Raw genomic sequence first — 27,786 nt, forward strand, 5'->3', positions numbered from 1 at the left:
TGGATTAGATTACCACAGCCTAATGTGACAATTAGGGATGCAAATGACCTGTGGGCAAAACCACAAGTGAGGTGCACTGACAGAGTACACATTCAAAACAACCAATTACATTTAGCTGAAGAGATACAGGAGTTCACTGGCTGGTCATTGAAATATCAGTTATCTTCTACCTTAGCATGAGAAGAAAGAGTATAACTGGATGAGATCAGCCTTTACTGGTTATTTTTCAGGAGTGAAATATTTTGATGGGTGGTTTAATAATTTTTGTAGCCTCTACGTACTCATCACATAGTTGTTAGTTAAATAGAACAGGCAGAGGCAACAGGTTAGCTGTGGCAGAGGGAACTGTAAACTCACCTGGAAGTAACCTGGCCTCTAACTTCTTGATGGGTGGCTGTGGGCATTTTTTCAGATCAGTCTGCATGAAAGGTAAAACAGAGACAGTTTGTTAGTCTATAATAAGCTAACTAAATGCACAACATATACAGTAGCTAGGGATTTAACAAGTAATCCTACCTAGCTAACTACTCAGTAGTACAAGTTATAGTATACTGAGGACAAAGTAAAGTAGCTAGTAAAGTAAGGTTACTCACCTGTAAAGGCGGAAGGTAGGATTTAAAGGTTGGTTTCATGGGCTTCACAGAAAACATTATTAATAGCTCGAGTCCAACAACTAAAGTTGATCAATGGATACTTCCAAGACTTCAGTGAGAAAATAATGTCAAAACGTAGCTAACGTGTAAGCGCGATAGCACAACAGCTCAAAAATAAACTGCTGAATATGTCAAGTAGTCAAATACAATCCATTTTTCGAGATAGATTTCTCCATTTGGATCAGGCTGAGAAGGCTGGCTGGCGATCCCCTTTCGTGTCAACACACAGCTGTTGTGCTGTGCTGGCGAGCTGTGGGTGTCCTAGCGAGCTAGTAAGCTAGCATTGCAGTTCGCAGCTAGCAAGCAAGTTTTAGTTCGTGAAACAACTTGGTAGAGAAAGCTATCTAGCAAGCATTCCATTTGCAGAACTTTGCAAACGCCTTGCTGCAGAACGTTGGTCCATTCATTAGCTTGCTGGAGAAGAACTCCACAACGTAAACCCTGATGGCATACCGCAGTGATACTTTGGTATTTAGCTAGCTAGCAGCATTATATCCAAAGCTTTGCTATCGTTTCGCTTTATAGGCACAGCGGCCATGTTTACCTTCGGGAGGAGACAGAGACAGACAGGGGAGGAGTTTCGGGGCGGGCTATGTTGCACCCCCAAGTACAGACCTGGGACCAGTTTTAACTGACTGTTATCCAGACTATATAAAACGTAGGGGCCTTTTGACCTACAACTGGGGTCAAAAAGTGATTGACCTACAACTGGGGCCCCATAAAGTGATTTCTTTCAAGCTCTTGATTCCTCAAGCATCGTCTGATCCATTCATATGTCGACTTAGGGCTCATTATACACTATCCCCAATTGATAATCAAATTGATATTGCAAAGATTGCATATCAAAATAAAAACTGTAGGACTGAGCACTACCACCATTTAATGAAAATGTTCAATCCAGCATGAGTGGATCCAACATCATCATTAAATTTGCCGATGACGCAACAGTGGTAGGCCTGAACACCGACAACGACGGAAAAGGACTACAGGAAAAAGAGTACCGATCACGCCTCCCATTCTCATCGGCGGGGCTGTAGTGGAGCAGGTTGAGAGCTTCAAGTTCCTTGGTGTCCACATCACCAACAAACTAACATGGTCCAAGCACACCAAGACAAGAGAGCACGAAGAGGGCACAACAAAACCTATTCCCCCTCAGGAGACTGAAAAGATTTGGCATGGGTCCTCAGATCCTCAAAAAGGTTCTACAGCTGCACCATCGAGAGCATCCTGACTGGTTGCATCACTGCCTGGTATGGCAACTGCTCGGCCCCCGACCACAAGGCACTACAGAGGGTAGTGTGTATGGCCCAGTACATCACTGGGGCTAAGCTTCCTGACATCCAGGACCTCTATACCAGGCGGTGTCAGAGGAAGGACCTAAAAATTGTCAAAGACTCCAGCCACCCTAGTCGTAGACTGTTCTCTCTGCTACCGCACGGCAAGTGGTACTGGAGTGCCAAGTCTAGGTCCAAGAGGATTCTAAACAGATTCTACCCCCAAGCCATAAGACTCCAGAACATCTAATCAAATGGCTACCCGGACTATTTGCATTGCAGACTGATCCTAGCCCCCCAACACATAAACAATTGCAGCATATTATCTATGCATAGTCACTTTAATAACTCTACCTAAATGTACATATTACCTCAATTACTTAAGACTAACCGGTGCCCCCGCATATTGACTCTTTACCAGTACCCCTTGTATATAGCCTCGCAATTGTAATTTTACTGCTGCTCTTTAATTATGTTACTTTTATTTCTTTATTTTTTTTAGGTATTTTTTCTTAAAACTGCATTGTTGGTTAAGGGCTTGTAAGTAAGCATTTCACTGTAAGGTCTACACCTGTTGTATTCGGTGCATGTGACAAATAACATTGATTTGATTTGACCCCCATCCCAAACAAACCCATGGTGGCCCCACCCCAACCCCAGTCTAAACACAATATCTACATGATATGAGTAACTATTGGTTGTTAATAATTCATACTTTCGTTCCAATCCTGAGGTGGTCAGGTGCATGACGTCTGTGTGGCCTAGGGGTCAAAGGCCTCATATTCAGTATTGAGCACGACCACAGAATAGGGCTCAGCAGCAACATCCGCATGTTCCTCAGCCCTGTTCTGTGCAGTGTTCCTCGGCCCTGTTCTGTGCAGTAATAGGATCTCTCACTTCAGTCATCTTCAGAAGTGATTAGGGACCCTCCTCCTCTCTTCTGCTCACAGCATATGGGGAGCCTACACCCAGAAAGAGGAAGTAGTGGGACTAGATGGGTTTGAGCTGCAGTCAGCAGCACTGTATTTCTATGAACAAATTCACACATTCCTATTATGGAATAAACATGCACAATGCACACTCACAGTCTGAGTCATGCGTCTCCTCTCCATCTTGATCTCTGTAATAGATCAATAATAAGTATTATCATTCTAGAATAAATATGAATTGCATTAAATCATTAGTAGCATGTTTTTTAAATGTTTATTTCACCTGTATTTAACCAGGTTGTAACGATCTTCTTCATCTGAGGAACAGGAAAGATCGGACCAAAACGCAGCGTGGTAAGTGTCCATTTTAATGTAATATAACTGAACACGAAATACAAAATAACTAAGTGACACAATGAAAAGTCCTGAAAGGTGACAGTCCTGAAACAGTCCTGAAAGGTGACACAACACAAAACAACTACCCACAAACACTAGGTAGGAACAGGCTACCTAAGTATGGTTCTCAATCAGAGACAACGAAAGACAGCTGCCTCTGATTGGGAACCATACCAGGCCAAACACATAGAAAACATAGAAAAACAACATAGAATGCCCACCCCAACTCACGCCCCGACCAAACCAAAATAGAGACATAAAAAGGAACTAAGGTCAGGGCTTGACACAAGTAGGCCAGTTGAGAACGCGTTCTCATTTACAACTGCGACCTGGCCAAGATAAAGCAAAGCAGTGTGACAAAAACAACAACACAGAGTTACACACGGGATAAATGAATGTAGTCAATAACACAATAGAAAAATCTATGTACAGTTTGTGCAAATGTCGTAAGGTTATGGAGGTAAGGCAATAAATAGGCCATAGCCGAAAAATAATTACAATTTAGCATTAACACTGGAGTGATAGATGTGCAGAGGATGATGTGCAAGTAGAGATACTGGGGTGCAAAAGAGCAAACAAAAAAATAAAATTATGGGGATGAGGTAGTTGGGTGTGCTATTTAAAGATGGGCTATATACAGGTACAGTGATCGTTAAGCTGCTCTGACAGCTGATTCTGAAAGTTAGTGAGGGAGATATAAGTCTACAGCTTCAGTGATTTTTGCAATTCGTTCCAGTCATTGGCAGCAGAGAACTGGAAGGAAAGGCGGTCAAAGGAGGAATTGGCTTTGGGGACGACCAGGAGTTTATCCAAACTCCCTGGCCTGACAAGTGGTGCATTTCCATACAGGATTTACCCCAGTGTTTTACCCAGAAGTCTCAGACTTTTCTGTTTCCATCTATAGTTGAAGTCAGAAGTTTACATACACTTAGGTTGGAGTCATTAAAACTCGTTTTTTCAACCACTCCAGATATTTTCTGTTAGCAAACTATAGTTTTGGCAAGTCGGTTAGGATCTACTTTGTGCATGACACAAGTCATTTTTCCAAAAATGGTTTACAAACAGATTATTTCACTTATAATTCACTGTATCACAATTCCAGTGGGTCAGAAGTTTACATACACTAAATTGACTGTGCTTTTAAACAGCTTGGCAAATTCCAGAAAATTATGTCATGGCTTTAAAAGCTTCTGATAGGCAAATTGACATAATTTGAGTCAATTGGAGGTGTACCTGTGGATGTATTTCAAGGCCTACCTTCAAACGCAGTGCCTCTTTGCCTGACATCATGGGAAAATCAAAAGAAATCAGCCAAGACCTCAGAAAAAAAATTGGAGATCTCCACAAGTCTGCTTCATCCTTGGGAGCAATTTCCCAAGGATGAACCAGAGATGAACGTACTTTGATGCTAAAAGTGCAAATCAATCCCAGAACAACAGCAAAGGACCATGTGAAGATGCTGAAGGAAACAGGTACAAAAGTATCTATATCCACAGTTAAACGAGTCCGATATCGACATAACCTGAAAGGCCGCTCAGCAAAGAAGAAACCACTGCCCCAAAACCGCCATAAAACAGCCAGACTCCGGTTTGCAACTGCACATGGGGACAAAGATCGTACTTTTTGGAGAAATGTCCTCTGGTCTGATGAAACAAAAATAGAACTGCTTGGCCATAATGACCATCATCATGTTTGGAAGAAAAAGGGGAGGCTTGCAAGCCGAAGAACACCATCCCAACCGTGAAGCACAGGGGTGGCAGCATCATGTTGTGGGGGTGCTTTGCTGGAGGAGGGACTGGTGCATTTCACAAAATAGATGGCATTATGAGGCAGGAAAATGATCTGGATTTATTGAAGCAACATCTCAAGACATCAGTCAGGGTTGTTAAAGCTTGGTCGCAAATGGGTCTTCCAAATGTACAATGACCCCAAGCATACTTCCAAAGTTGTGACAAAATGGCTTAAGGACAACAAAGTCAAGGTATTGGAGTGGCCATCACAAAGCCCTGACCTCAATCCTATAGAACATTTTTGGGCAGAACTGAAAAAGCGTGTGTGAGCAAGGAGGCCTACAAACCTGACTCCGTTATACTAGCTCTGTCAAGAGGAATGGGCCAAAATTCACCTAACTTAATGTGGGAAGCTTGTGGAAGGCTATCTGAAACATTTGACCCACAATTTAAAGGCAATGCTACCAAAAACGAATTGAGTGTATGTAACTTCTGACCCACAGCGAATATGATGAAAGAAATAAAAGCTGAAATAAATCATTCTCTCTACTATTATTCTGACATTTCACATTCTTAAAATAAAGTGGTGATCCTAACTGACCTAAGACAGGGCATTTTTACTCGGATTAAATGTCAGGAATTGTGAAAAACTGACTTTAAATGTATTTGGCTAAGGTGTATGTAAACTTACAACTTCAACTGTAGATGACCTGGAGCCGGTGGGTTTGGCGACGAATATGTAGTGAGGGCCAGCCAACGAAACCATACAGGTCGCAGTGGTGGGTAGTATATGGGGCTTTGATGACAAAACAGATGGCACAGTCATAGACTACATCCAATTTGCTGAGTAGAGTGTTGGAGGCTATTTTGTAAATAACATCGCCAAAGTCAAGGATCGGTAGGATAGTCAGTTTTACGAGGGTATGTTCGGCAGCATGAGTGAAGGAGACTTTGTTGTGAAATAGGAAGCCAATTCTAGATTTAACTTTGGATTGGAGATGCTTAATGTGAGTCTGGAAGGGGAGTTTACAGTCTAACCAAACACCTATGTATTTGTAGTTGTCCACATATTCTAAGTCAGAACCGTCCAGAGTAGTGATGCTAGGCGGGCAGATCACCAGCAGCAAGAGCGACATCATTGATATATACAGAGAAAAGAGTCGGCCCGAGAACTGAACCCTGTGGCACCCCCATAGAGACTGCCAGAGGTCCGGACAACAGGCCCTCCAATTTGACATACTGAACTCTATCTGAGAAGTAGTTGGTGAACCAGGCAAGGCAGTCATTTGAGAAACCAAGGCTGTTGAGTCTGATGATAAGAATGCAGTGATTGACAGAGTCGAAAGCCTTGGCCAGGTCGATGAAAACGGCTGCACAGTGCTGTCTTTTATCTATGGTGGTTATGATGTCGTATAGGACCTTGAGCGTGGCTGAGGTGCACCCATGACCAGCTCGGAAACCAGATTGCATTTTGGAGAAGGTGTGGTGGGATTCGAAATGGTCGGTGATATGTTAGTTAACTTGGCTTTCGAAGACTTCAGAAAAGCAGGGCAGGATATATTGGATATATTGGATATAGGTCTGTAACAGTTTGGGTCTTGTGTCACAATGATAAGAGGTTTATAGGAAATGGTTTTTTAAAAACTTAAACATACCTTTTCATCCTCAGAGTGTGAGATTTTGCTGGAGAGGAAAAAGAGAAAAAGAGAAGGCCAATAACAATGACTATGATTGAAAAAATACATACTTCATGATAGTACATACAGTAGGTTGTTTTTTACACACGTTGGGAAATCTTGGTATTTTTCCTCATGACAATAACAATGGTAGTAACAAATAAGCAGAAGTAAAGGGCTCCCACCACATAGTGGTATGAAAGGATCTAAAACACAAAGCATTTAGAATGAAGATCAATTAGGTATTATTCACTCATGAGCATAAGATTGTTTAGTGTTAACAATGTACTGTAACTCACTATTTTACAGAGCTATTTCATTATTGGAGGTGTGGTTGTTGAATTCTTCATTCTCTTTCACAGTGACTGTCATATTAGTGATTACCTGACTACCATTTTTCACCTTGTACTTGTACTTTTAAGGCACGCACATACTGTCCGTGATTCCAAATATTCTCAAAGTAAATATGTAACAATAAAAACATCTCTAAATCTCCTGTTCCCTTATCATTTAGCAGCCTCAAATTTCTCTGGGCAAAGTTTGTGCTTAAAACTTTTTCCCTGCAGATGGCGATACTTACCTTTATTCCTGTAATTGCCATGCACCCAGCTCTTCAGAAGGGCCCAACTGCGGAAAATCAGTCTCCCACCAACGGGTGACGTTTTTTGTTGTTTCGTCCACCAAGCAATGAGTTTTTGTGGAGGTCAATGTTTCGAATTGACAACAAAAAATGTATGGCTTATTTTCTACGTGAGGTTATTTGATGGAAGAGAAGTTTCGTAATGCTTAAGTTGTTACGAGTGTACTGGTAAGTAGGACGTGACATCCCGGCAACTTTGAGAAAAAACAATCAGTTGTCGGTATGAGGCTAGTATGTTTTTTTGTTGTGTAATTTATAAATATTTATTATTATTACATTTTAAATTACTATATAATACAAACATAGGACATCCCTACACGTATATTTTCTCTGAAGAAACATTAAAAGTAAAAAATGAACATCACAAGAATTGACTTTCGAAAGTTATTAAGGTACCTAAAATAAAATGTTATTAAATATTGGATTTCAAGTAAAAATATTTAGCATTTTCGGACAGATTTCAAATATTTGTTTTTGTGTATATAAAATTTAACAGAGACTGAGGAAATTAGTGACTAATTCAGTAGTTTTGTTTTCATTTAAATAATAACATATTACATCTTTCGTTGTAAATACATTGGACTTATTGATGAAATTAAAAATGTAAATAATTAACTCCGCCAAAATAACTTCACAGAGTCACACTCATAAAACATGTGTAATATAGATTCTACTTCTTTATCACAGAAAAGGCTAATGACCTAAGTCCATGAATTCAGACAAGTTATTGCAAGGGTATATTTTGTGCAAGATTTTAAAGTGAATTTCCTTTCTTTTATTTGATATACAAAATTTGTGACGGAGCAACAAAGCTTTCCTCCATTCAATTTCAGTAATGTTTGCATTCCAGAAGAATTGCCCTCTAAGAGAGATCTTGTTCTTTGAGTTAAAAAGTTCTTATGAATGTATTATTACATTTATTTTCCAACAGGGGGCAACCTTCTAACATAAATTGTGCCTCTATCTTGACACGTTCTCCAAAACACAAATTAGATTTCATTAATTGAGTAAGTCCTGAAGGTATTGCTTTACATATATTACATTCTTTATAATGTATTGGGCAGTTATATGTTTAAGAACTTTCTATAAGAGAGTATATTTCTTTCTTTATCAAATAAATCAAACACAAATATACTATTTCTTTCAAAACACTTAGAAAAGAACAGACTTGTTTTTAACAACAATATATTTGATGTCCCGCATAAGTGGTTTGAGGCTAGTAGTGTCCCTATTGAAATACAGGTGGTTGATGTCAACAACACTCATCGAATATTTAAAAAATATATTACATAATGAGATGTATCCACCTATCCAAAGAAAGGATAGGCGGGAGCTAAACAGCCCACCGTGCTCCTTTGTGGACATTGACTCCCATAGTTGGGGTGAAGAGATATGCATCTTCTCAGTATATATACACTGCTCAAAAAAATTAAGGGAACACTTAAACAACACAATGTAACTCCAAGTCAATCACACTTCTGTGAAATCAAACTGTCCACATAGGCAGCAACACTGATTGACAATACATTTCACATGCTGTTGTGCAAATGGAGTAGACAACAGGTGGAAATTATAGGCAATTAGCAAGACACCCCCAATAAAGGAGTGGTTCTGCAGGTGGTGACCACAGACCACTTCTCAGTTCCTATGCTTCCTGGCTGATGTTTTGGTCACTTTTGTATGCTGGCGGTGCTTTCACTCTAGTGGTAGCATGATACAGAGTCTACAACCCACACAAGTGGCTCAGGTAGTGCAGCTCATCCAGGATGACACATCAATGCGAGCTGTGGCAAGAAGGTTTGCTGTGTCTGTCAGCGTAGTGTCCAGAGCATGGAGGCGCCACCAGGAGACAGGCCAGTACATCAGGAGACGTGAAGGAGGCCGTAGGAGGGCACCCACCCAGCAGCAGGACCGCTACCTCCGCCTTTGTGCAAGGAGGAGCACTGCCAGAGCCCTGCAAAATGACCTCCAGCAGGCCACAAATGTGCATGTGTCTGCTCAAATGGTCAGAAACAGACTCATGAGGGCCCGACGTCCACAGGTGGGGGTTGTGCTTACAGCCCAACACCGTGCAGGACGTTTGGCATTTGCCAGAGAACACCAAGATTGGCAAATTCGCCACTGGCGCCCTGTGCTCTTCACAGATGAAAGCAGGTTCACACTGAGCACGTGAAAGACGTGACAGTCTGGAGACGCCGTGGAGAACGTTCTGCTGCCTGCAACATCCTCCAGCATGACCGGTTTGGCGGTGGGTCAGTCATGGTGTGGGGTGGCATTTCTTTGGAGGGCCGCACAGCCCTCCATGTGCTCGCCAAAGGTAGCCTGACTGCCATTAGGTACCGAGATGAGATCCTCAGACCCCTTGTGAGACCATATGCTGGTGCGGTTGGCCCTGGGTTCCTCCTAATGCAAGACAATGCTAGACCTCATGTGGCTGGAGTGTGTCAGCAGTTCCTACAAGAGGAAGGCATTGATGCTATGGACTGGCCCGCCCGTTCCCCAGACCTGAATCCAATTGAGCACATCTGGGACATCATGTCTCGCTCCATCTACCAACGCCACATTGCACCACAGACTGTCCAGGAGTTAGCGGATGCTTTAGTCCAGGTCTGGGAGGAGATCCCTCAGGAGCCCATCTGCCACCTCATCAGGAGCATGCCCAGGCATTGTAGGGAGGTCATACAGGCACGTGGAGGCCACACACACTACTGAGCCTCATTTTGACTTGTTTTAAGGACATTACATCAAAGTTGGATCAGCCTGTAGTGTGGTTTTCCACTTTAATTTTGAGTGTGACTCCAAATCCAGACCTCCATGGGTTGATACATTTGATTTCCATTGATAATTTGTGTGATTTTGTAGTCAGCACATTCAACTATGTGAAGAAAAAAAGTATTTCATAAGAATATTTCATTCATTCAGTTCTAGGATGTGTTATTTTAGTGTTCCTTTTTGAGCAGTGTATAATCTTTGCTCTTCATAAGCGATTGTTGTCTTTCACCAATGAGGTTCTACAGGTTTTTGACACGCACACGTGTCTGACAAGGATGTTGGAAATGCAGCATGACCTGTTACAGATTGGCCATGTTTAAGAGAATCAAAATGACTGCAGGCAACTGCCTGATCTATAAATCACCTTGCACTATAAATAACTACTTATTTATATATCAGTCAGTTACAATTTACCCATGATACATTGCAGTTTTGATCCTCTCAAAAACAGCCAATGTCATGGGCAGCCTGCATTCCATTGTTAAGCCTGTCAGACAGGTTACAGAGCGAGCAGTCTGACCACACCCCTCCCTGCACCCTCATTTACATTTTAGAAATTTAGCAGACACCCTTATCCAGAGCGACTTACAGGACGAATAAGGGCACATCAACAGATTGTTCACAGTCGGCTCAGGGAGTCAAATCTGATGCTTTTAATTGCTAGGCTACCTGTCGCCTCACCTCACTTCCCACATTGCCGACCGTAGATGAGCAGACACGGAGTGGACTTGCAAAAGCTTTACAAATATCCATCAACCAAATTACATTAGAAATGTGGCTGTGAGAAACTGTGTGCAATCATATGATCAGGGACAAGAACAAGACAACATTTTATATCCACAATTCAATAAAGGCCTGAGCCATGACACCCACAGAACTGATCAATATTACGCCAGCAGACTACCATCCTGCATCCCACTGCTGGCTTGCTTCTGAAGCTAAGCAGAGTTGGTCCTGGATGGGAGACCAGATGCTGCTGGAAGTGATGTTGGAGGACCAGTAGGAAACACCCTTTCCTCTGGTCTAAATGTTTTTATTAATAAATATCCCAATGCCCCAGGGCAGTGACTTGGGACAATGCCCTGTGTAGGGTGCCGTCTTTTGGATGGGACGTTAAAGGTTAAACGGGTGTCCTGATTCTGTGGTAACTAAAAATCCCATGGCACTTATCGTAAGAGTAGGGGTCTTAACCCCGGTGTCCTGGCTAAATTCTCAATCTGGCCCTCATACCATCCCGGTCACCTAGTCATCCCCAGCTTACAATTGGTAACTTCATCCCCACTCCTCTCCCCGTAACTGTTCCCCAGGTTGTTGCTGTAAATGAGAATGTGTTCTCAGTCAACTTACCTGGTAAAATAAGGGTTAAATAAGTGAAAAATAAAATACTTTGCGCAACACCTCAGAGGGGCATGCCCAGGGAGAAGGAGAGCAGGCAACCTTGCCATAACCACACGTATTTATGTATTTTATGTAACCAGGTAGGCCAGCTGAGAACAAGTTCTAATTTACAACTGCGACCTGGCCAAGATAAAGCAAAGCAGTGCGACACAAACAACACCGAGTTACACATGGAATAAACAAACGTACAGTCAATAACACAATAGAAAATCTATATACAGTGTGTGCAAATGAAGTAAGATTAGGGAGGTAAGTCAATAAATAGGCCGTAGTGGCAAAATAATTAGAATTTAGAAATTTAACACTGGAGTGATAGATGTGCAGAAGATAAAAGTAGAGATACTGGGGTGCAAAGGGGCAAAAAATAATAATATGGGGATGAGGTAGTTGGGTGGGCTATTTACAGATGGGCTATGTACTGGTGCAATGATCTGTAAGCTGCTCTGACAGCTGATGCTTAAAGTTAGTGAGGGAGATATGAGTCTCCAGCTTCAGTGATTTTTGCCGTTCGTTCCAGTCATTAGCAGCAGAGAACTGGAAGGAAAGGCGGCCAAAGGAGGAATTGGCTTTAGGGGTGAACAGTGAAATATACCTTCTGGAGCGCGTGCTACGGGTGGTGCTGGAATGGTGACCAGTGAGCTGAGATAAGGTGGGGCTTTACCTAGCAAAGACTTATAGATGACCTGAGCAGCACCCCTTCTGAATTTGGACAATCTCATCTTCCCTATGCACTCCAACCGTCTCATGGTAATTGCTGTGTTCAACCACTCAAGGCTGTGTTCAACCTCTCCACAGGTCCACCATGTTAGACTGCATTTCCCCAGGAAGCCCAATTCTGATATTTTGACCAGTTAGATTAGCTCTGAACTGGCGCTGATATGAAAAGGTCTGATGTGATTGGTTAAAAGAACAATTAGTGGAAAAATATCAGAATTGAGATGCCTGTGTAATCGCACCCTATATAATGGTTTATATTCAATACTTGGAATAAATTAATTGGGTGAACTCTTTCTATATTTGACACAGTGAAAAATTAGTGCTTTGTCTTCATCCCGCTGCTCCAGTTATTTGTGTTCACACAGTTGTCTTATCTGTCACATGAGAACTCATTAAATGTCATTCACATTATTATTATTTGGGTTATGTTACTTACAGTGCCTTCAGAAAGTTTTCACACCCCTTTACTTTTTCCACATTTAGTTGTGTTACAGCTTGGATTTAAAATGGATAAAATGTAGATTTTTTTGTCACTGACCTACACTCAATACCCCATAATGTCAAAGTGGAATTGTGTTTTTTGACATTTTTACAAATTAATTACAAATCTTGAGTCAAGTATTCAACCCCTTTGTTATGGCAAGCCTAAAGAAGTTCAGGAGTAGAAATGTGCTTAACAAGTCACACAATAAGTTGCATGGACTCACTCTGTGTGCAATAATAGTGTTTAACATTATTTTTTACGACTCTCTCATTTCTTACCTGTAAGGTCCCTCAGTCGTGCAGTGAATTTCAAACACAGATTCAACCACAAAGACCAGGGGTTTTCCAATTCCTTCACAAAGAAGGGAACCTATTGGTAGATGGGTACAAAAAAAGTAATTGAATATCCCTTTGAGCATGGTGAAATTATTAATTACACTTTGGATGGTGTATCAATACACCCAGTCACTACAAAGATACAAGCATCCTTCCCAACTCAGTTTCTGGAGAGAAAGGAAGCCGCTCAGGGATTTCACCATGAGGCCAATGGTGACTTTAAAACAGTTTCAGAGTTTAATGGCTGTGATAGGAGAAAACTGAGGATGGCTCCACAACATTGTAGTTACTTCACAATACTAACCTAATAGACAGAGTGAAAAGAAGGACGCTTGTTATATTCCAAAACATGCATCCTGTTTGCAACAAGGCTCTAAAGTAATACTGCAAAAAAAAATTGTCCTCAATACAACACATCATTGAGTACCACTCTCCACATTTTCAAGCATAGTGGTGGCTGCATGATGTTATGAGTATGCTTTTAATCGTTAAAGAATGGGGAGTTTTTCAGGATTAAAAATAAACGGAATGGCAACGTCAAAGGAACATGACATTTTTTTCTGCTCAATTTAGAGGGAAAGATACACTTGTAAAAGCTTTCCCATAAGTGACCTAAAAGTATTAGACCGTGTATAATGCTTGTACAATATGGTCCTCTGACAGAATACATTCTTATCAAATTCAAAACTCCTTGTCTGATTTGATATCGCTACAATTTTTAGCCACAGCAAATGCGTTCTCCAACGTACCCAAAATCATCTGGTGTGATTCCCTCTGGAGTGACGCTTCCAGACCCCTCTCCTATTGGCTGAGGGCTAAAGACGAATTTTCCATTTATGGATTGTTTGGTCAGGCTGTTCAGTCAGCTACCAGCCTCGAAGTTGAACTTTACCTCTCAAACATACAACAGCAGCATTCGGGAGCCTGAGTTCAGTTCCTATGTCTATTCATGTTTAGACTATCGCTACAGAATGGACAGAGGAAGCTGGTCCTGAGGAGAATCTGTGTGTTCCTGCTTGGAAGGCGTCTGCGATCCTATTTTTTATTTTGACTTTGTCTTGTTGGCCAACTGCAAAACAACGTTTTACATTTTTTAATAATAGACGACTACTGAGACAGCCAGCCCCTGTTCAATACGGAATACAAGGATACATTGTAACTGTCTGGGGAAGGAGAAAGAATGGTAAGATAACTTAGCTTTTACAGACCATGTTTTTCTGGATCACATATTCATATGGATATGAAGGAACACGATAATGTCTCTTCTTGAAAGGGACGTGAAAGTAATTTATAGATAGTTAAATATATGGAGGTCTGATGGATTCGTGACACGATGACGTTAAATATCATGTCAACAGTTTTATAAATCGCAAGATCAGCATATTCCTATTTCACAGATGAAATGGTCAATGCAAGGGGACAATGTACTTTTATTAAATATATTCTTAGGTTTTAGTCTAATGACCATATCATTTGTCTAAATTGTCAAATAAGGTTGAAATTGCATCCTGTAAATTGTCACCAGAATATTTTAAGAAATGTTTAGCTAGTCATTCAACAAGGTAATGTCGTCATGAGTCATAGCCTACTGAGGTGCTGCAAGAGTCATTTTTACAGGCTGATGTGAAGTTGCCTATTTTTGCAACCAATAGCCTTTATGGTATTAATTGTCATAGAGAATAATAACATAACGAGATGTATGAGTGCCTATTTCACAGAATTATATATTTAAGTAGACAGGAATTGAAATCATTAGATTTTGTTTTGCTACAGTGTAAAGTTAAATTCAAAGAACAACTTGGACTAAATGCCTCTTCTAGTCTCAATCTGATCTAGCAGGTTGTATGGAATGTTGATAAGAATGCAACAACAATCCAATCCACTATTTTCCCTGTCCTATTTTGAGGAGTAACCTACCTACCATATGTTTATGATAAAAGTGCTCTCTCACACTCTCTCTCGTCCTCCCTCTCTAACTGAGCAGGATTTTGTATGTGGACAGAGATATGGTAAAACATTAAACCAAAATGTTTTTGACAACAGTGTGTATCTGATATCAAAGCCTTAGTGAGCCATGCTAAAGATGAAAACTGGATATTGGATCTCTTGAGATCTAGAGGGCCCAGTGGAAACAGTCTGCCCAGTTTGTTGTTAAACTTGTTTGTTTACTGTCTGTGATACAGGTGGTTTACACTGCTCACAACTAAGCCAATATTGCATAATGGAAAAAAACTTCACATTTTTTAATTGTTGTCTACTCAACAACTTTAATCTCACTTACCATAAAAGTAAGTGGGGGGTGGGGGGTGGGGGGGGTGTTGTAAAAGAAAGGTGGCCTGCAGATACAGTCCCTATAGCAACCACCTATACTGACAGAGTCACATGCAGCTCCCACTTCCTAGGTACAGTGTTGGCACAGCCCTACTTTGAATAAAACAGGTTGGTCATGGAAGAGGAGACAAGAGAGCAGCCTGTGTGATATCCACATGGAGATCGGTTTCTCCTGCTTACTGAATGTCATCCCAACAGCTTAAGCGTACCGGAGAGAGTTATGGAGAAAGTTGTCCCTGTTGCGTGGCCTCTTCCTTTGTGTTTAGATCACAGATCATGAGGCCATTGCCATTGTGACAGATATCCCACTGTGGGTATCAGCTAAAGTACTGTTTATTGAATCCAACAAGTCAACTGCCGTATTTTGATTTAATTAAGGAGAAATCTTTTTTTTAAATCATTTGTTCTGCTTGAATTGCCCAAATCCACGGAATGTCTTTGCTTGACTTGTAATGTCATGTACTGTACACTGAGTGTACAAAACATTAGGAACACCTGCTCTTTCCATGACAGACTGACCAGTCGAATCCAGGTGAAAGCTATGATCCCTTATTGATCCACTTAAATCAGTGTATATGAAGGGGAGAAGACAGGTTAAATTATGATTTTTAAGCCTTGAGACAACTAAGACATGGATTGTGTATGTGTGCCATTAAGAGAGTGAATGGGAAAGACAAAAGATTTAAGTGCCTTTGAACAGAGTATGTCAGTAGGTGCCAGGCGCACCGGTTTGAGTGTGTCAAGAACTGCAACACTGCTGGGTGCTTCAAAATCAACAGTTTCCCGTGTGTACCAAGAATGGTCCACCATCAAAAGGACATCCAGCCAACGTGACACAACTGTGGGAAATATTGGAGTCAATATGGGCCAGCATCCCTGTGGAATGCTTTCGACACCTTGTGAAGTCCATGCCCCGGTGAATTGAGGCTGTTCTGAGGGCAAAACTGGGGGGGGGGTTTACTGAGGGTTTGTTCCTTGGATTCCTTTGTGGGAAACCAGATCTACAGCCTCCATACACTGCTCTGCGCCCAGTGCACAGACTGCATAACAGGGTTGACCTGTTCTAGAGTGACAACACGTGGGATATGGACATAGGGCGGGGTTGGTAATGACAGTATATACACAGTGTACAAAACATTAGGAAGGTGTTAGGAAGGTCCATATCCCACGTGTTGTCTCTCTAGAACAGGTTAACCCTGTTATGCAGTCTGCTCTGCTCCCAGTGCTCAGTGTATGGAGCCTGTAGATCTGGTTTCCCACAAAGGAATCCAAGGAACAAACCCTCAGTACCACGTAACTGAGCTCTGTACCTTGGCTAGCAGTCGAGCTGAAAACGTAAAGTTATACAGTGCATTCGGGAAAGTATTCAGACCCATTGACTTTTTCCACGTTTTGTTACGTTACAGGCTTATTCTAAAATTGATTAAATTGTTTTCTTTCCCTCAATGATCTACACACAATACCCCATAATGACAAAGCAAAAACAGTTTTTTAGAACATTTAGAAAATGTATTAATTATTATTATTTTTTAATCAATCACATTTACATAAGTATTCAGACCCTTTACTCACGACTTTGTTAAAGCACCTTTGGCAGTGATTACAGCCTCGAGTCTTCTTGGGTATAATGCTACAAGCTTGGCACACCTGTATTTGGGGAGTTCCTCACATTCTTCTCTACAGATCCTCTCAAGCTCTGTCAGGTTGGATGGGGAGTGTCGCTGCACAGCCTTTATCAGGTCTCTCCAGAGATGTTCAAGTCCGAGCTCTGGCTGGGCCACTCAAGGACGTTGAGACCTTTAGCCACTCCTGTGTTGTTTTGGCTGTGTGCTTAGGGTTGTTGTTCTGTTGGAAGGTGAACCTTCTCCCCAGTCTGAGGTCCGAAGCGCTCTGGAGCAGGTTTTCATCAAGGATCTCTCTGTACTTTGCTCCATTCATCTTTCCCTCGATCCTGACTAGTCTTCCAGGCCCTGTCACTGAGAAACATCCCCACAGCATGATGCTGCCACCACCATGCTTCACCATTGGGATGGTGCCAGGTTTCCTCCAGATGTGACGCTTGGCCAAAGAGTTCAATCTTGGTTTCATCAGACCAGAGAGTCTTATTTCTCATGGTCTGAGAGTCTTTAGGTGCCTTTTGGCAAACTCCAAGCGGGCTGTCATGTGCTTTTTACTGAGGACTGGCCACTCTACCATAAAGGCCTGATTGATGGAGTGCTGCAGAGATGGTTGTCCTTCTGGAAGGTTCTCCCATCTCCACAGAGGAACTCTGGAGCTCTGTCAAATTGACCATCAATTTTTTTGTCACCTCCCTGACCAAGGCCCTTCTCCCCCGATTGCTCAGTTTGGCCGGGCGGTCAGCTCTAGGAAGAGACTTGGTGGTTCCAAACATCTTCCATTTAAGAATGATATAGGCCACTGTGTTCTTAGGGACATTCAATGCTGCAGACATTTTTTTGGTACCCTTCCCCAGATCTGTGCCTCAACACAATCCTATTTCGGAGCTCTACAGACAATTCCTTCGACCTCAGGGCTTGGTTTTTGCTCTGACATGCACTGTCAACTGTGGGACCTTGTATAGACAGGTGTGTGCCTTTCTAAATCATGTCCAATCAATTGAATTTAACACAGGTGGACTCCAATCAAGTTGTAGAAACATCTCAAGGATGATCAATGGAAACAGGATGCACCTGAGGTCAACTTTGAGTCTCATAGAAAATGGTCTGAATACTTATGTAAATGAGGTATTTCTGTTTTTTAATAAATTTGCAAAAATGTCTAAACCTGTTTTCACTTTGTCTTTATGGGGTATTGTGTGTAGATTCATGAGAAAAAAAAATGGAATCCATTTTAGAATAAATCTGTAATGTAACAAAGTGGAAAAAGTCAAGGTGTCTGAATATTTTCCTAATGCACTGTATTAGAACAATGTTACAATTACAGGAGTTCCAATATAACTATTTTACGTGACCTTCCATTGGGGTAAATCCATATGAATTCAATCACTTTTTGACAGTATCCCTTTTGATTTAAACAAAACTTTCCATACATGTTTGCCCATGGAAGAAGTGGTCAGAAAGTTACTTTTTGGACCTGAATGATAAAACATTTGGGTGATAGAGGTGCTCAGATTTGACCCATTTTCCATACCCCACCATACCATGTGACGTCCATGTCTTCATCACTGGAAAAGATAAAACGGTTTAGTTTGATATAATTTAAAAACGTACGAACGGGGTTGTCAAACTATTTGATAATTTCTTAGACCCTACATCATCGGATATTTTTTTGTGTTGTGCTCGATCATGGAAATATCAATCTTATCCCTTCAGATAACTGCAATTTAACTGGTACACCGTTGAAATTTGAATTGAAATTTTTACTTCTAATTACTACCACAAAGAGGACCGCCGGTCCACGCACCATTTTAATATATTACCATTTTAATATATTACCATTTTAAGTCAACGTTGTCTGATTTGTGGACCTCCAACCATCTTTGTGATACCATTTGAAAGTCGCATTTTTAAAAATTGTATTCCCATTTTAGTACGTTTATTAACCACAACATGACATCCTGTATTCAAGAGCATGTTGTGTGTCTCAACTGATGGCACAACACAAAAAACCCTGTTTGCAAGATTTTAAATTCTATACATTTCAACTGTATAATTTCCAGTGATGAAGACATGGATAGCTAATAGTATGGTGGGGTATGCAAAAAAGGTCAACTTTGAACACCTTTTATCTTTTGAAGCACACTTTCTCTGTCAGACCATTTCTACAATGGGCAAATAAGTATGGAAGGTTAAGTTCAAATCAAAAGAGGTGCTGTCAAAATTGATTGAATTCAAATGGTTTACCCATTGTCCTCCTGTATGAGGGTACCATAAAATGCATGCATATACATTGTTTGATGACTGGACGACCCCCTCTCTGTAGGCTCATGATGGTTTTAAAAACATTATCTTCATCCTTCTGTAGTAGATTCCAACGATTAAACCCAGATATGAGGATGGATAGATAGATTTAGCATGCTGTGCACACATCTAGATGAACCAACATTAGACAACTTTTAGCCTTGAGGCACATTCTGACTCACTTCAGAGGTAATATGCTGCGGTGAACCCAAGTCCCCTAGATATGCTGAAGTTAGAGATATTCTTATTTAGACTAGCGGGCGGTGTGGGCGGTTCCCTGGCATGGGTGCTGAATTTCATGCTGAATGACCAGAAGGAAATGGACTGGTTTTCTTCTGGTGAGGTAGCTTTAATGACAGTAGAACATATGTGCTGTATATACAGATCCTTTCATCAGTGACAGGTTTATTGAGCATAATATTCAGTAAGCAGAGAATGGAAAGGTTGAATTCAAAACAATATGAAACTGTTGGACACAACTGAATGTATCCTTTCAATGAACCAGGTGGAAAACATTTAATACGTCTTGCATCTTAACATTTTGCAGCACTGGAATAATTGGACATGAAAGGAGCAATTGTTTTTCCAGGTTTGCTCCAAAAGTAGGTAGCTGTTTTGCGTGCAAGATCAGTACGTCATCTGGATGTGTCAGAATCTGGCTCGTCATAAACAGACTTCCTGTCAAATAATAAACCTTCCCCAGATATTCTCCTCTCTTTAGTCTGATGTCAGAGATAAAGAATGAAACGCACCGCAGTTACTCAGTGCACAACTCTTTCTTTAAAAAAAGAACAGCTTTTTGGGGTCACATTGAGGGAACTCTAATATTTGGCTTGTGTGGAGAGAAGCAGTCTGTCACTCTGACTGTCTGGAGCACCAGGCGGTAGCATCACTCACAGTCCCCACTCTGCCAGATGCTGAATACTAGGTTTGTATGACAGCATATGGTTTTTATCAGCTTTTTCTGCAGGGAGGTGAATGCTCAGTAATATCCCCCCATTTCAAAGCCTGTGCTCCATTTTTTTCCACCCTGCAATGCTGAAAAGAGTTTTGCAGGAATTCGAGCCCTTCTCTAGAACAGGGCGAACACCCCTTCTGGGGAACTTGTTCAATTTGTTCACAGAGATCCAGTAAACCTACACTCTCCTCTTTATCAATCCCACGCATATTGGTCTTTGTTACAAAGCTCCATCTTCATGTTCGTGGCGTTCCATAAGCCATCACACAGGTTCTAAGTTCCGACTCACTGACTTCCAGAACAGATGGCAGAATCAGACTGGATCAAGAATCAGATTTATTCATGGATGTTAAACGCTTGTCTTAGCCTTACTATTCTGACAATGTTCTCACAGAAGCTCCTCTGAATGATTTTTACTCATTGGTTGTAACCACTTGTGGTTTGTTTGTGCAAAATGAAAAGTTAAAAGGATGAATTAAACATAAAACTGGTTAAAATGAGCATTTCTTTAATTGAGCTTTTTGTTGAAGGTTTAACATTTGCATTAGTTTTATAAAGAGCTGCTGTTGACCTTTGTCTTCAAACAGATATGCTGTCTGATGTGATGCCACATCCTGCCATGTCTTTTAAAGTGCATCAGATTAGAGAATACCGCTTCATGGTGACCATTCATGATGCCATTAACACAGCAACTTCCTCTGTTTGGCACTTACTTAGTATTCCTCAGTAGTTGATCATGGTGGCAGTTTGTTCTCCAAACCAAAACCCCATTGTTCTTCACTGACAAGTAAATGTTACCTTTGTCCAAACTAATACCACCTGCTAACTGTGGCCATTCACAGGTAACCCTACATTATAAAATGTGTCAATCTATTGGTTTTGGAGCAAGCAAAAATATAGAGGATTCTCCTTTTAGATCCAATTGTATACCCATTTTCTGCCTCACCTTTTGTGTAGTGAACGTTTCCATAAATCATTATTTTATGCTTTCCTCAGTCGGTTCAGTGATGGCACAGTGGGCCAGTAACTGGAAGGTTGCTGGATCGAATCCCCAAGCTAACAAGGTAAAAAATATGTCGTTCTGCCCCTGAGTAAGGCAGATAACCCACTGATTACCGGGCGCCGAAGACGTGGATGTCGATTATGGCAGCCCCCCACACTTCTCTGATTCACAGGGGTTGGGTTAAATGTGGAATACGCATTTCAGTTGAATACATTGTTGGACAACTGACTAGGTATCCCCCTTTCCCTAATGCAGGCCTTTAATGTCTTTGAAATTTGAAACACATCCCTCAGCAACCTGGGCCAGCTGTGAATGTGGTGGTCAGGTGAGGAACAGCCAGCTGCATTTTCCCCTCTGTAAAGTGATCTGGGTCTGTGTGTCCCAGCCAGCTCACTGTCAGCTCCCGTCTTCTCTTTTGGCTTGCCCACGTTTACTGATGCCCAGCCCATGGTACAGCATACCATTTGTGAGCCTGGCTCTCGCACCACTACCCACAGGACTGGGCGCCCACTGGGGTGAGGGTAGCCTGCAGGCTACCCCCAAAGGAGAGCACAGACTGTTCTCACAGCAAATGTCTCCCATTACCCCAGTGAGGGATGGGGAGGACTGTGCCAGGCAGCTCTTTGGTCCCATGCAGAGGAGGCCACTTTTGATCAGACTTCTAGGCTGATGTGATATCTTCTCTCGCTCAGACAATACCCACCTGTTCTAGTCTGGGCCACAATTAAACGGCTGCTAAGTTTTTATAGGTGTCATGTGTAGTAAATGGAAACTCATGTTTTTCCTTAAAGTATGTAGGTTTGACATATATTTTAGGCAATTTCATGCTGTGAGACAAAGATTTCACAACATTTGTCACTATAATTTTCATATTTTCCAAAAGTAAGTTACCATGATATCAGCCCCATTGAGCACAGCTGGAGTCTTCTGTCTGCCTCTGGATCTTTTCTGTCTTGTCTGTGGATCTGAGCAGGGTTCTGAGAGGGTTCTGTTTGCATACAGACAAACATGCCCTGAATTCCATGGGGGATGCCTGCATTCCAGTAAAAGGATAGCTCATCTCCCAGGTCTATCCATCTCTTTCCTGGGTACACATTATTAATCATCAGTCGCATGTAAATGTCACTTTAGTGTTACAGGTTCATAACTAATAATTCTTATTATTAAATGGTTTGTTTGAGCCCTGAATGCTTATTGGCTGACAGATGTGGTATATTATGCCGTATACTACAGGTATTACAAAAAAATGATTTACTGCATTGGTAACCAGTTTCTATTATCAGTAAGGCACCTCGGGGGGGTTGTGGTATTTGGCCAACTAACCAAGGCTAAGGGCTGTATCCAGGCACTCTGAATTCTTTAGTTGGAAAGAACAGCCCTTAGCCATGGTATATTGGCTATATACCACACCCCCTCGGGCCTTATTGCTTAATTATAAACAAGTAACACCATAGTGAGAGACAAGTACATGCTCTAGATGTCCTCATTTGCATAATCTGTTTTTCCTTATTTTGTGGTTGGTTGCTTTACTTTTGTAATTTTCAACAGATATCCACTGTCTACAGTCTCCCACACTAAGGAGGTGGAACTCTGTTCAGCAAACTCTGACCTAACAAAAAAGTAAACAAAGTCCTATCTGAAACTTCTATTTGCATGTGTTTTCTCACCCGTTAGGACAGCTGTGGAAATGGAAAAATGTCACGCTCTGTCAGAGCTGAGTTCCATTTATCTGTTCAGCTTGTTTCCTATCCACTGTTGCATTATGTCAAAAGATCATAGGCCTCTGATTCAGTGTTTGGGCTCCAGCACTGCCCCATGGAGACTTTATCAACCCATCTCCGTCTGTTACCGTGCCCTAGGTCACCATTGTTTTCACCCTGCATCACTTCTTAGATTAAGTCTAATGGCTCATTATGGCTTTCCTATAATCATAAATTGTATACTATTGTGCCACACAGTTTCCCACTGTATTGTGCCAGTAATACCCATAATCTCATTAGCTACAGTACCAGTCAAAAGTTTGGGGACACCTACTCATTCCAGGGTTTTTCTTTATTTGTTGCTATTGTCTACATTGTAGAATAATAGTGAGGACATCAAAAACTATGAAATAACACATGGAATCATGTAGTAACCAAAAAAGTGTTAAACAATTCAAAATATTTTATATTTGAGATTATTCAAAATAGCCACCCTTTTGACCTTGATGACAGCTTTGCACACTTTTGGCATTCTCTCAACCAGCTTCATGAGGTAATCACCTGGAATGCATTTAAATTAACAGGTGCCTTGTTAATTTGTGCAATTTCTTTCCTTCTTAATGTGTTTTTAGCCAATCAGTTGTGTTGTGACAGAAGATAATATAGACTTGGTATTTTACCAAATGTGGCTATGGCAAGAACAGCTCAAATAATCAAAGAGAAACGACAGTCCATCATTACTTTAAGACATGAAGGTCAGTCAATCTGGGAAATTTCTAAAACTTTGAAAGTTTCTTCAAGTGCAGTTGCAAAACCCATCAAGCGCTATGATAACTGGCTCTCATGAGGACCGCCACAGTAAAGGAAGACCCAGAGTTACCTCTGCTGTAGAGTTCATTAGTGTTACCAGCCTCAGAAATTGTAGACCAAATAAATGCTTCACACAGTTCAAGTAACAGACACATCTCAACATCAACTGTTTAGAGGATACATGGTTGAATTGCTGCAAAGAAACCACTACTAAAGGACACAAATAATAAGAGACTTGCTTAGGCCAAGAAACACGAGCAATGGACATTAGACCGGTGGAAATCTGTTGGTCTGATGAGTCCAAATGGGATAATTTTGGTTCCAACCGCCATGTCTTTGTGAGACGCAGAATAGGTGAACGGATGATCTTGGCATGTGTGGTTCCCAACCGTGAAGCATGGGGAGGAGTTGTGATGGTGTTGGGGTGCTTTGCCGGTGACACTCTGTGATTTATTTACAATTCTAGGCACACTTAACCAGCATGGCTACCACAGCATTCTGCAGCGATACGCCATCCCATCTGGTTTGCGCTTAGTCCTACTATCATTTGTTCTTCAACAGGACAATGACCCAAAACACACCTCCAGGCTGTGTAAGGGCTATTTGACTAAGGAGAGTGATGGAATGCTGCATCAGATGACTTGGCCTCCACAATCACCTGACCTCAGTTTGGGATGAGTTGAACCACAGAGTGAAGGAAAAGCAGCCAACAAGTGCTCATCATATTTGGGAACTCTGTTGGAAAAGCAATCCTCATGAAGCTGGTTGAGAGAATGCCAAAAGTGTGCAAAGCTGTCATCAAGGCAAAGGGGGGCTACTTTGAAGAATATAAAATATATTTTGATTTGTTTAACACTCTTTTTGGTTACTACATGATTCCATATGTGTTATTTCATATTTTTAATGTCTTCGCTATTATTCTACAATATAGAAAATAGTACAAATAAAGAAAAATACTTGAATGAGTAGGTGTGTCCAAACTTTTGATACGTACTGTGTGTATATGTCTTAACTGTCCATATCACTGAACCAAACATCAACTGTAACCCTCAATGAAAATATCTAAATGGTGTGATGTAGCTCTGCAATACTATAGTGATCAACACAATATAAGATTAATATCAGAGAATCAAGAGATCGTCAGCTGGAAATCATTGGAACTGTGTTATATTATTCCCTTCAAAGCTGGAGAGGACTACAAACAGCCTACTGCAACATCTATCATTTTTTATTATTTTCACATTTTTACTGCACCAAAACCCTTTGAAAGAACATTTTATGAGAAATGTGTCTAAAGGATTGCAGTGAAATCTGGTATGTGATTTTGTGACAGTGAAGCTGATTGTGATTCATTAAGGTTGTCTTTGTGGAATGTAAATGTTTGTCATTGGATTCATTGTGTATATTCAGAACAGTAAGTCATGAAGCTGTATTTGGGATCACTTTTCTGTGTGTGTCTGTAGCAGTGACTGAGTTTGAGCTCTCTTCCATTTCTTTTTTTTAGACCTGGTCAGCTGCTTGGGCTGTTCAGACACAAAGTAAGTCAGTGACAAAACAAAGTATTCCAAAAATAAGTATTTTATATTAGTTCTCTCTGGGCATGTGGTGTGGAAACACAGTGATAGACATCAGCCTCATACCCAGTCCCAGACAGACTGTAAATGGATGGGTGTGTAAAGTAAAGGTCTGTGCTGGTGTTCTGTTGGGTGAGCCAGGTTATTACCAGTGTTCTGTTGGGTGAGCCACGTTATTACCAGTGTTGTGTTGGTTGAGCCACGTTATTACCAGTGTTGTGTTGGTTGAGCCACGTTATTACCAGTGTTGTGTTGGGTGAGCCACGTTATTACCAGTGTTGTGTTGGGTGAGCCACGTTATTACCAGTGTTGTGTTGGGTGAGCCACGTTATTACCAGTGTTGTGTTGGGTGAGCCACGTTATTACCAGTGTTGTGTTGGGTGAGCCACGTTATTACCAGTGTTGTGTTGGGTGAGCCACGTTATTACCAGTGTTGTGTTGGGTGAGCCACGTTATTACCAGTGTTCTGTTGGGTGAGCCACGTTATTACCAGTGTTCTGTTGGGTGAGCCACGTTATTACCAGTGTTGTGTTGGGTCTGTTATTACCAGTGTTGTGTTGGGTGAGCCACGTTATTACCAGTGTTCTGTTGGGTGAGCCACGTTATTACCAGTGTTGTGTTGGGTGAGCCACGTTATTACCAGTGTTGTGTTGGGTGAGCCACGTTATTACCAGTGTTGTGTTGGGTGAGCCACGTTATTACCAGTGTTGTGTTGGGTGAGCCACGTTATTAGGCCATACTTGGGGAGGGTGGAATGCTTTCTGGGGAGAGGCCGTTGTTGATGACTTCCTGAGTGTTTAACGTCAGCTCAGATGGGAGTTGTGCTGCTCTTGGTTGTCAGCCAGCACCCATTTCCCTGAGTGGCTTGGAGTAAGATGCTCTAGCCAGCATCGTTAGTCTGCCTATTTTCTATACCATCAGGTGTACACACGGCCTTTCATCTCTCTGATGCTACTGTCCTGGGAGCCATGCTAGATGTAAATTATCACCCAATCTGGCTCTACGGGTCCCAGGACATCTGTTTTTTTTTTCATGCACCCAGTTGATTTTGAGTTTGACTATGGTGAATAATCACTTTTTTTTTTAAATTCATGCCAAAAATTGATGGCAGAATATTTAATAAAGCTCCCACATGTCTGGCTTTGATTAACTTCTCAGTTATGCTTCCCTTTTGTGGGCTGCTATCTCTTAAAAGCCGTTGTGCTTCTGTATGAATCTGTCAAACTTGGTTTAGGCAGATCAGTTTTATGGCAGGCTGTAATTTGTGCACTCTAGTAGTGGACTTACTATACAGATTTTGCACGTAGTGTGGCTTCCTCTCTGTATACGTACACAGCAGCAGCAGGGCCCAAAAAACAAATATTGATTTGTATAGAAGTCGCTTTGTGTTAGTTCACCTCTGTCGGACAGCTTATTACACAGCTGATGTTATTGACACAGGCGGTTTATGTGTCTTTGTGTCCTCTTAGTGAAATGAATGCGTTCTCTGCTGTTGCCCTGTTGGAGTGCTTACTACGTCAGGTAGAGGTTGACCGAATTAATCTGCATTGTCGATTTTTCAAGTTTTTATAACAATTGGTAATCGCCATTTTTTTGGACGCTGATTATGGCCGATTACATTGCAATCCACGAGGAAACTACGTGGCAGGCTTGACCACCTGTTGTGCGAGTGCAGCAAGGAGCCAAGGTAAGTAGCTAGCTAGCATTAAACTTATAAAAACAATCAATCTTCACATAATCACTAGTTAACTACACGTGGTTGATGATATTACTAGGTTAACTAGTTAGTCCTGTGTTGCATATAATCAATGCTGTGCCTGTTAATTTATCATCGAATCACAGCCTACTTCGCCAAACGGGGGATGATTTAACAAAAGGGCATTTGCAAAAAAAGCATAATCTTTGCACGAATGTACCTAACCATAATATATTCAATATTCCCAGTTTTCATATGTTCTGAGCAAGGAACTTAAACTTTTTTACATGGCACATATTGCACTTTTACTTTCTTCTCCAACACTATGTTTTTGCATTATTTAAACCAAATTGAGCATGTTCCATTATTTATTTGAGACTAAATAGATTTTATTTATGTATTTATATTAAGTGAAAATAAAATTGTTAATTGTTCATTCAGTATTGTTGTAATTGTCATTATTACAATCTAAATGGGCCGATTTAAAAAAAAAAAAAAATTGGTATCGGCTTTTTTTGGTCCTCCAATAATCTGGATCGCCGTTGAAAAATCATAATCGGTCAACCTCTATTGTCAGACATCTATTTTCCCCCTGAAAGGACTGGTTCATAAGCGGAGGAATGAACTTGGTGGAGCCAAAGGAGGAAAATGAACCATACATCCAATGTATAAACTGGGCCCTTATTCTATTTATACCATGAACAAGCACAAGGCATGCTTTTCTACACACCCAGCCAGCCACACCCCTTATGACAAGATTCTCTTTCACATTTCTTTCTGACGCGTCGCA

The 27,786-nt window shown here is 41.3% G+C and overlaps 2 protein-coding genes across 3 annotated transcripts in view; one reads left to right on the forward strand and one right to left on the reverse strand.

Moving 5' to 3' along the window:
• Positions 1–1,215, reverse strand: part of mtmr10 (myotubularin related protein 10) — a 29,925-nt gene extending 28,710 nt beyond the window's left edge. The window contains exons 1-2 of the mRNA XM_024440244.2: positions 594–1,215; positions 358–418 (exon numbers count right to left, since the gene is read on the reverse strand). Of these exons, the coding sequence (XP_024296012.1) occupies positions 358–418; positions 594–650 (118 nt within the window). The 5' untranslated portion in view covers positions 651–1,215. The remainder of the gene's footprint in view (positions 1–357; positions 419–593) is intronic.
• Positions 1,216–13,860: 12,645 nt separating this feature from the next.
• myo1ea (myosin IEa) overlaps positions 13,861–27,786 on the forward strand; it is a 58,532-nt gene continuing 44,606 nt past the window's right edge. For both annotated transcript variants that reach the window (XM_024440245.2, XM_024440246.2), the window contains exon 1: positions 13,861–14,187. In XM_024440245.2, the coding sequence (XP_024296013.1) occupies positions 14,185–14,187 (3 nt within the window). In that variant the 5' untranslated portion in view covers positions 13,861–14,184. The remainder of the gene's footprint in view (positions 14,188–27,786) is intronic.

Source organism: Oncorhynchus tshawytscha, linkage group LG12 (genome assembly GCF_018296145.1).
Source record: "Oncorhynchus tshawytscha isolate Ot180627B linkage group LG12, Otsh_v2.0, whole genome shotgun sequence".
NCBI classification, from domain to species: domain Eukaryota; kingdom Metazoa; phylum Chordata; class Actinopteri; order Salmoniformes; family Salmonidae; genus Oncorhynchus; species Oncorhynchus tshawytscha.